Here is a 10,588-nt window from a genome sequence, read left to right as displayed (position 1 = left end):
CCGCGCGCCGATCCCGAGCTCCGCTGTACCCGGGGGAAGCTCGGGACCAGCACAGCAGCACTGTCAGCACAAAATTCTAGGGCCATCAATCACTGTTAACACTAAACTGATGATTTTAAAGCATCGCCTATGGCCAATTTTGGATATGGTAATTTTTTGTGATTTTGCGTGCATGCGCAGTTTTAAAGCTTGACATGTTTTGTGTCTATGTAACCGACGTGACCAAATCTTTTTTATTTTACCAACAGTTTCGGTAAAAATAAATATTTTATAACATAATCAAAATTTTCGGTACTGTTTTTGTTATATAGTAAAAAATAAAACATACAGTGGTGATTAAATGCCACCAAAAGAAAGCTCTATCTGTCCCAAAAATTTTTTATAAAATTAATTTCAGTACAGCGTTACATGACGGAATAAATGTCATTCAAAGAAACGCAACACTGAAAATGGCCTGGACAGCAAGGGGGGTTTAACACCCCGGTCATCAAGTGATTCATGATGGTCCAATATTAAACCACATATATAACTAAAGTAGCACAATAATAAACTTGAGCAAATTAAACTTAACACATGATGAAAAAAATAAACAGACCTTAATTTTAAACGATTTCAAAACAATCTGTCGATATAGATATACAGGCAGATGAAATTATACACACATGTTGGCTGGGTCTCAGCCTCCCGGGCCTCCCTAGTGGACCATAGTTACATATTATTTGAGGTTGAATAAAGACACAGGTCCATCAAGTTTAACTTTTGTGTGTCTGTGTATGAGTCCCTGTGTGGTCTAGTTTTTACTGGGTACCTGTACCCTGTATGTTATGGTCTCTGAGGAAGGTATCTAAATGCTTTTTGAATAGTTCAATACTCTCTGCTGATACCACTGCTTGTGGCAGCGAGTTCCAGATTTTAACCGCTCTAACTGAAAAAAAGTCCCTACGCCCCTTGAGGTTAAATCTTTTCTCCACCAGTTTTAGGTGGTGGCCTCTAGTCCTTGTTACTGAGTTTACTGTAAAAAGTTTATTGCAGATGTTGCCATCACCACTAAACATTTTGTACATCAAAATCATGTCTCCTCCTAGTCTTCTCACTTCTAGCGTGAACAAGTTTAAATTTGGTTAAACATTAAACCTCATCTGCCATGTAGTTGCCCACTCCCCTATTTTATCCAGGTCCCACTGCAATACTATAGTGTCTACGTCCGTGTCTATTACCCTCCCAATTTTAGTATCATCTGCAAACACTGAGACATGGCTATTAACACCTTCCCCAATATCGTTAATAAACAGGTTAAACAGTATTGGGCCTAGCAAAGAACCCTGAGGCACGCCACTCTCAACCATAGACCAATCTGAAAACTAGCTATTTATAAATACTGTCCGGACATCTTCCTGTAGCCAGTTCTCTATCCATGTATACACCATTTCATCTATGCCCATAGACCTCAGCTTGTGTACTAAGCATTTAAGTGGTACTGTGTCCATGAAGCTGCCCTTCAAATGAAATGGCCAACATGGTGGCAAAGCAGGTGATAGGTAAGGGGCCAATCAGAACCACAGAGTCATATGTTAAGAGAGTCCAGAAGGGTATGGCCTGAACATAAACTAGAGTTTCAGGTGATCTTTATAAAGTAAGCAAGACCCGAGTGGCTGTCATGTGTGCACTTTATGAATGGGTAAAAGGAGGAAGTCACAGACAATCCAAATAACACAACCTAGAGAAAATATAATACTCCAGTTACATTCCAGAGTTATGTCAGTCTGGGAAACAGATGCAAAAGGGGATTAGAAGTTCTTTTTCAGTCATGCTGACTTTTGAACATAAAAGAGAAGGCAGCTGCAAGATAGTTATTCATGCCAACAGAATCAGGAGCTCTGCAGAGCACAAATATGCTTGAGTATAATGAGTCTAACAATACTGTTAAAAGCAATGGAGTGACTAAGAAACCATCTCAAAGTTTATATATGTAGAGAGGTGGTGGCTGAGACAAGGAGAACCAATACTTAAGACTAGGATGAGCAAATGTGTCTGGGTTCGGTTCACAGGTTGTTAGTTGAACCCACCATAAATTCTGAAAATTGCGAACTTAAAATAGTTGTAAACCCATACATTATTACCATCTTGGAAGTATAGTGCACACCACCAGTGGGTAAATTAAAAAGCAAACGTTTAAATAATAATGTTGCAAACTCTTTTTTAATGTTTCTTTCTAAGGTCCTATGCAGGGTCACATATTGTGCTATGTCATACATAGCAATTCCCGGTTGTCATTTTGACAGCCGTTAATTCCTGTTAATAGCGGCAGGGGGAGAAGCAGCCAGTGGAAGGGGAGCGGAAAGTAGGAAATTCTTCTTAGAAACATTTTTGAAGAGTTTATATGGTTTCTCTTATGTTTAAAAGTGGATAAAATGTGCTTGAAATTACACTGTTACATTATTTAGTGCAAATTAATAAATATAAGGGTGTACCTTAATACTGTCTGGCCTGCATGTGTTCTACAATCTATTACATGCCACTGCTCCTAAAGCCACCTCCACTTACACCTGTCCCCTATTCCATAGTTGAGATAAAAGGAGAGGTAAACCCAAATCAATCAGGATACATGGTTTTTTATATACACTATATTACCAAAAGTATAGGGACGCCTGCCTTTACAACCACATGAACTTTAAAGGCATCCCCGTCTTAGTGCGTAGGGTTCAATATTGAGTTGGCCCACTCTTTGTCGCTATGACAGCTTCAACTCTTCTGGGAAGGTGTCCACAAGGTTTAGGAGTGTGTCTATGGGAATGTTTGACCATTCTTCCGGAAGCCCATTTGTGAGGTCAGGTACTGATGTTGGACGAGAAGGCCTGGCCAAGCCCAACCCCTGAAAAACAACTCCATACCATAATCCCCCCTCCACCAAACTTTACACTTGGCACAATGCAGTCAGAGAAGTACCGTTCTCCTGGCAACCACCAAACCCAGACACATCCTTCGGATTGCCAGACAGAGAAGCGTGATTTGTCACTCCAGAGAACACGTCTCTACTTCTCTAGAGTCCAGTGGCGGTGTGCTTTACACTACTGCATCCGACACTTTGCATTGGACTTGGTGATGTAAGGCTTGGATGCAGCTGCTCGGACATGGAAACCCATTCCATGAAGCTCTCTTCACACTGTTGTGCCAATCTGAAGGCCACGCGAAGTTTGGAGTTCTGAAGCTAATGACTCTGCAGACAGTTGGTGACTTGTGCTGACCCCGCTCTGTCATTTTACATGGCCTACCACTTTGTGGCTAAGTTGCTGTTCTTCCCAAATGCTTTGGCTTTGTTATAATACCACTAACAGTTGACCGAGGAACATTTAGTAGCAAGGAAATTTCTTTCTGTGAGATAGAGGAGCTGTCCCGTCAAATTTTAAATTTAAGTGAAAAGTGGGAATGGTGAGTCTTTGTAAAATTCCTTTGATTTGGAGATATGCCAGGGATGATAGTTCACAGAAAATCATTGTGGCATATAACATGTCTCCCTCTGTTCAAGCCATATAGAAACATAGTAAAAATAATATGGTACATCATTAGTTTAAGGCCCATTAAGCTTTGTAATGAATTGTTATCCTTTCATATTAGAGAGCGTAGGCTCAATTCACATAGCTAACACACTAGGATAAGGATACTTTTTTTTAAAATGACATTTGAAAATGACAGTCACATGGCTAAAATAAAAAAATCTTATTTTTGTGTTAAAGCTTTGTGAATGGAACCTCACGTTTTGTTCACATATATACAATTTTATATAATTATGAAAATAAGAAAAGATGTAATTTTACTCTATTTTCTTTAGCTATAGTAACATCACAACCATGCGTTCTGCTATAAATGCTGATATAATAAGATATTTGGGATTAAAGGGGGCCTGTACATTCCTGCAAATAAATATGTGAAAAGGATATACAATGAACAATAGAACACATATTGTAAAACAAATATAAACAGTAGATGAAACGTTTAAGTTTCAATATAATTAAAAACAATACCTACTTGTTTCACAATTGGCACCAAAGTATCCATGACGACAACGGCACTCATTGGGCCTGACACAGACCTCATTTTCCTTGCACGTAAAGTTGCCTTCACAAATAGCTAAGAAGTAAAACAATATTACATAAATCATACAAAATATAACAATTTAAGTACAAAAGAAAATATGATTAGTGTGGAAATGATAAAACAAAGAAAACAATCAAATATATTAATAAGTGAAATAAGAAGTATAAATCAAAACATAGTGGTCTGTAGCTCACTGGGAATTAGGTATTTATGTACAGATAAAAAAAGGAATTGCCCAAACACCTTGTGCAGCTGTATATAGGTTGCCACTACTGTCCCCTCGTCCTCTCCCAATAATGTATATTGGCTTATTCTATAAACAATGTAAGGAGCAAGCTGCAAAGTCCAGTAGTCTATATCAACTAATTAGGTTTCACTGTACTAATGAGAGCCAGTGCAATATGGATAGCCAGTGCTATTGCTGTAGCTCCTCTGCTTCACAAAAGAACTGTCATTAAATGAGAATCAAACGTAAAAGCAATAGTGAGAGTCCAGTGGACCCAGGAGAGAAGTATTTTGGAAGTTGGACAGCCATTTCTTAGGGCTCATCCACACCAATGTGCTGTGGCACTGTGCCTGTGCAATGCACAGTAATTCTGAAAGGCACCCCAACGCACCTTCCCAATGCACCTGCATTGCAGCACAGGTTACCAGGCAATGTAACACACTTTAATGTCTATGCAATACTATGCACTGCAGTGGACCAGGCTGGTGTGAATAGGCAGGCAAAACAAACTTTGAATTCTGATGCTTTAACTGATTTGTGTACACTCTAGTTTGCGCACCCGTTGATTTAGCTGCTGGGACCCGCTGTCAGTTCGTGTCATTAGGCACAGTGGCAGAGGGACTTGTAGTTGTCATTGGAATACAAGAGCAGTGACATCCTCCCATCCATGTTACTGAATGTCTTTACCTGAGAATGTACAGGGATGGGAATTTGCAGTAGTCAGAGCATTGCAACTGCGATCCACTGATTGTGGTTGCAATGCTTTACTGACTTGAATGCAAAAAAATAATAAATGCACATTTTTGTTCTTTTATGAAGTTGTGCGCATGTATTATTTCTTTTAAAAAAAAAGTGGAGTTTACCTTTAACATTATTTTGTTAAAAATGGAAAAAAGTATAAACTAATTTATAATTTACAACGCATCATTGCAATTCCCCTCCCCTTCTTTACATACAACATGTTTATGTGAAGGTGTGTATTAATAAACCAAGTCCTACAAAAGAAGATCAATAATACTTACCTTTTGGGCAGGAGGTGACTTAGATCTTCACTCTCTTAAAGAGCTAAGGGACACTTACGGGTATGTCAGATGTCCGGCCACCTTTGGCGTACTGTATGTTCACCCGCCAGCTCCTCCATCTCTATTTTGTCCTGTAGAGATGTAGCGGTAGGCAAGTGGAATCACAGTGCATGGTGGTGGACCAAGCATCTGATACCCAGAAGTGTTCGATGATTAATATTCTTTGGGCACTAAATAAGGTAATGAGAGGTACGTATTCTTGACCATCTTTTGCATTGGCCATTTCAAATGAAAACTTCAGTGACAGAATCACTTTAGGAGTACGTGAACCTAATCAATTGGTGCTCTAAAGAGGTGCACATATTTTAATAAAGCTTAGATTTCAAAGAATGCATCAAATGAGACTAACACTGCACATACACATACATATTTCTTAATAATCGCAACTACTTTCATGCAGTGTTTGATCACAATTTTGATTTATAGGCGCAATAAAAAAAAGATAAAAAGCTCCTTGTGCTTTGGATTCTTTTAACTCTTTTCAAAAGAATCTTTTGAACACAAGAGTGATTCAATTAATCACAGCAACCTAAAAACAAAAGTTTATATGTTTATGTTTGTATGGCAGGGATGGTGGTAATACAAAGCACAAAAAAATCACCAGCTTCACCTGCCAGCTAGCCTGCAACCAAACAAATTGCCCTGTCAACAGTATGCGTTAAAATCAGAGGTTTTAGTTGCACAAATTTTTGGCCAAAAATATGTAGAAGCCACACCGCCGCGCCAAGGCACCTCTGCAAAGTGTGGCCCTAACTCTATGTATACGAGTCTCCAAGTGTGAGCATATTAATGCAGTCGATAAATTGCATGCAGGTGTACCTGGAGGTAGCCAACTCCTCCTAATCAGGTGCAGGGACGCACTGGATGGTGGTAAGTTGTGTTGACCAATTACATTATATTTACACTCAAAACTTGTAATAACCAATGCAATCCATCATTTTTAATGTAAGATCTTGGTATTATAAAATATCCTGAGACACTGCAGAATGTATTACTATTAAAGGGGAAATCATTGCACATTTTATTCAGTGCATATTTTCAGTTATTACTACAGTGTTTGTTTTAAACCTGTGTTTGATATCACATTTTTACATATCTCTTCTTTCATCTCTTGATTTGTAGATAAGTCCCTAGATGGAGCTCTTAGTTTCTAAGTAAAATTACTTCTTACTTTAAAGGGAAGCTAAAATAATTGTATGTTAATTTAACTTAAGTTGCTTATAAACTATCTAAACAATCTTTATTTTACAAATAAACATTTAACTTGAGATGCACCGATACTGGTACTAGTATCAGTGCTGATACAGAGTAATTGAGTACTCGTAGTTGCCCAAATGCTCTGATATTTTCTCAGATATTCCTGTTACTGGTTACTGGAATTTCCGGTCAGAGGGAGATTTCCTCTCACCGGCAGTGCCGTGAGGGAACATGGAGCTGGCTTCCTGGCCAATTAGTAAGCCGGGCTTCAGGTAATGACACGCCGCTCTGCTTCCTAATTGACTGGGAAGCCAGCTCAATGCTAGCGGAAGTACCAGTATTGGCAAGTACCGAAAGATAAATATCGGTACTCATACTCGATACCGAAAAACTGGTATCGGTGCATCACTACATTTAAATCAAAGAGCTAAAGGTGTAAACCATGAAGGTAATGCTGAATACAATCAAGTATTTAAGTGAAAAATCGAGTGATCCAGTGGAAATAATAAGTAAACCGGGGATGGTAGTTTTAACCCCAGCCTGAAATGAGGTTAAATTAATTATAAATATAAATAAAAATCCTCAATAAAATTCTTAGATAAAATTATATCAAAGAAACAAATTAATGTCAAAACAGGAAGAGAGTTTTCTTCCTTGCAGCGCTGGAGGTGTTCCACAAACACAGTGATTAATTCTCTTAAGTGCGCTGTCGGCGGACCTTCTCTCAGGAGCCCCAAGGTTTTTTAGGAATTTAGAAAAAAAGAGAGAGCTCTCATGGTGCAGTAAGATAAAAGCATTCAGATTTATTAAAAAAATAGTAACTCACATATACAATCTAAAAAAACGGCCGGCATATACAGCTCTGGAACCGTTTAAAAAACTCCTCGTGTGCAAAATTAATCTACCTTCATGACGCGTTTCATCATGTGACTTTCTCAAAAAAAGGTAGATGATTGACATCTAAGAAAAAGTAGATGATTGACATCTAACAAAAAGGTAGATGATTGACATCTAAAAAAAAGTAGATGATTGACATCTAACAAAAAGGTAGATGATTGACATCTAAAAAAAAGTAGATGATTGACATCTAACAAAAAGGTAGATGATTGACATCTACCTTTTTTTGAGAAAGTCACATGATGAAACGCGTCATGAAGGTAGATTAATTTTGCACACGAGGAGTTTTTTAAACGGTTCCAGAGCTGTATATGCCGGATGTTTTTTTAGAAAACTCTCTTCCTGCCAGGTCTCAAAGCGGGAACAATCGACTTTAAATTGGAGCAGGATTATACACCAAAGTGCCGCTCACCAAAAAAGCCGTTTACCGACTACATTGGGGTGAGTACCCATCCATAAGGGGGGCCGTCGGACTGCAACCGAAATAGACCAACGATTATTTGTGTTTGTCTCCCCCGGCTTTTAAATTATCATCCACTGAATATTGTTTTTTCGCCGATTTGACATCTTCATTGAAAGAGTGCTGTTTGGAGAACAGCTTATGAATTGTTATCTATTGCTGATTGACTCTGAAAGGCTACCACGATCTTCGTTACATATTTTTGACTGTTGACTTAATGTAACACTTTATTACCACTTTGTTTCACATTTGTTACTGTCACTAGTTCTGTTTTTTTCGTTTCTCACAGTTCTTTTTGACACTAATTCGTTTCTTTGATATAATTTTATCTAAGAATTGTATTGAAGATTTTTAGTGATATTTAACCTCATTTCAGGCTGGGGTTAAAATTACCATCCCCGGTTTACTTATTATTTCTACTGGATCACTCGATTTTTCACTTAAATACTTGATTGTATTCAGCATTACCTTCATGGTTTACACCTTTAGCGCTTTGATTTAATCCTTTTCGTTTAATCTAAGGAGTTTTCTTCCTTTTATTCTTAGCTTCTTTAGGGTTCAATTTTATTTCATTTTAGCTAGTTCCAGAAGCGCAGACTATTTTACTTTACATCACTACATTTAACCCATGGCAAAATATTCCCAGAGCCTTATGGGTTAGCTAAAGAGCCAGAACAGAGGTAACTGTCTGCCTTTTGTCTCCCTTTGTAGATTTAACCTACATATTGAACTGTCTAATAAGGAATAAAACACTGCTCATAAACCTTACAATTGTGTATGCAACTGTCAGCTTGAAATATGGGGTTCTGTAAACAGTGTGCCTACCTATATAAGCGAAAGTCTGAAAAAGATCAAAGGAGCCTAAAACTCTACATGCTGGCTCAAAAGTAGAATACAAAAATTAAATTTAAAATTAAATATGCAATATTTCATATTTTGACCGCATAAAACATATTTTTTTAAATAATGTTTTTTAAGTCTTGCCCAGAATAAATAATTCTATGCAAAAATCAATAAATAAAAAATACACTCACTGGCTACTTTATTAGGTACACCTGTTCCACTGCTTGTCAACACAAATATCTAATGAGCCAATATGGCAGCAATTTAGGTATGTAGACATGGCCAAGATGATCTGCTGAAGTTCTAACCAAGCATCAGAATGAGAAAAGATGATTCAAGGGACTTTGGCATGGTTGATGGTGCCACATGGGCTGGTCTTAATAGTTCAGACACTGCTGATCTCCTGGGATTTTCATACACAACCATCTCTAGGGTTTACGCAGAATGGTCTTAAAAAAAGAAAATATTCAGTGAACAGCAGTTCTGTGGGCAAAAATACTCTGTTAATGCCAGGTTTCAGAGGAAAATGGCCCGAATGGTTTACGCTGAAAGGCAACAGTAACTCAAGTAACCACTCGTTACAACTGAGGTATGCAGAAGAGCATCAACACACACAACACATTAAACCTTGAAGCAGATGGGCTACAGTAGCAGAAGACCACACTGGGTGCCACTCCTGTCAGGTAAGAACAGGAAACTGAGGCTACATGGACTCACCAAAATTGGACAATAGAAGATTGGAACAACATTGCCTGGTCTGATGGGTCTCAATTTCTGCTGTGACATTCGGATGGTCGGGTAAGAATTTGCATGGATCCATCCTGCCTTGTATCAATGGTTCAGGTGGTGATGGTGGTGTAATGGTGTGAGGGATATTTTCTTGGCACCCTTTGAGCCCCCTCTTCTGATGGCTACTTCCACCAGGATAATTTATCATGTCACAAAGCTAAACTCTTTGAAGTTTAATTCTTCGTGGCATTGATTCAACAAGGTAATGGAAACATTCCTTAGAGAGTTTGGTCCATACTGACATGATAGCAACACACAATTGTTGCAGATTTGTCGGCTGCACATTCACGATGCGAAGCTCCACCAGCCTGAATCGTTGATTCAAGGAAGGATGGATCCATGGTTTCATGTTGTTTACATCAAATTCTGACCCGACCATCTGAATGTCACAACAGAAATGGAGACTCATCAGACCAGGCAATGTTTTCCCAAGCTTCTATTTTACAGGTTTGGTGAGCCCTTGCAAACTGTAGCCTCAGTTTCCTGTTCTTAGCTGACAAAGGTGGCATTCGGTGTGGTCTTCTGTGGCTGTAGGCTGTCTGCTTCAAGGCTCAATGTGTTGTGAATTGTATGCTTTTCTGCATACCTCAGATGTAACGAGTGGTTATTTGAGTTATTGTTGCCTTTCTATCAGCTTGAACCAGTCTGGCCATTCTCCTCTGACTTCTGGCATCAACAAGTTATTATTGCCCAGAGAGCTGCCGCTCACTGGATATTTTCTCTTTTTCAGACCATTCTCTGTAAACTCTACAGATGGTTGTGTGTGAAAATCATAGTATATCAGCAGTTGCTGAAATACTCAAACCAGCCCGCCTGGCACCAACAACCATGCCATGTTCAAAGTCACTTAAATCACCTATCTTGCCCATTCTGATGCTCGGTTTGAACTCCAGCAGGCCATCTTGACCATGTCTACATGCCTAAATGTATTGAGTTACTGCCATGTGATTAGCTGATTAGATATTTGTGTTACCAAGCAATTGAACTGGTGTTTCTATT

General features: G+C 38.6%; 1 protein-coding gene across 1 annotated transcript in view; it reads right to left on the bottom strand.

Moving 5' to 3' along the window:
* Nucleotides 1–10,588, bottom strand: part of SCARF2 (scavenger receptor class F member 2) — a 160,421-nt gene that overhangs the window by 76,140 nt on the left and 73,693 nt on the right. Inside the window, exon 3 of the mRNA XM_018569822.1 lies at nt 4,027–4,128. Within this exon, the coding sequence (XP_018425324.1) occupies nt 4,027–4,128 (102 nt within the window). The remainder of the gene's footprint in view (nt 1–4,026; nt 4,129–10,588) is intronic.

The sequence above is a fragment of the Nanorana parkeri genome, unplaced genomic scaffold (genome assembly GCF_000935625.1).
Source record: "Nanorana parkeri isolate BGI_ZX_2015 unplaced genomic scaffold, ASM93562v1 scaffold1404, whole genome shotgun sequence".
NCBI lineage: Eukaryota > Metazoa > Chordata > Amphibia > Anura > Dicroglossidae > Nanorana > Nanorana parkeri.
Note: the sequence above shows the minus strand (reverse complement) of the source record. Positions and strands in the feature narration are given on the sequence as shown.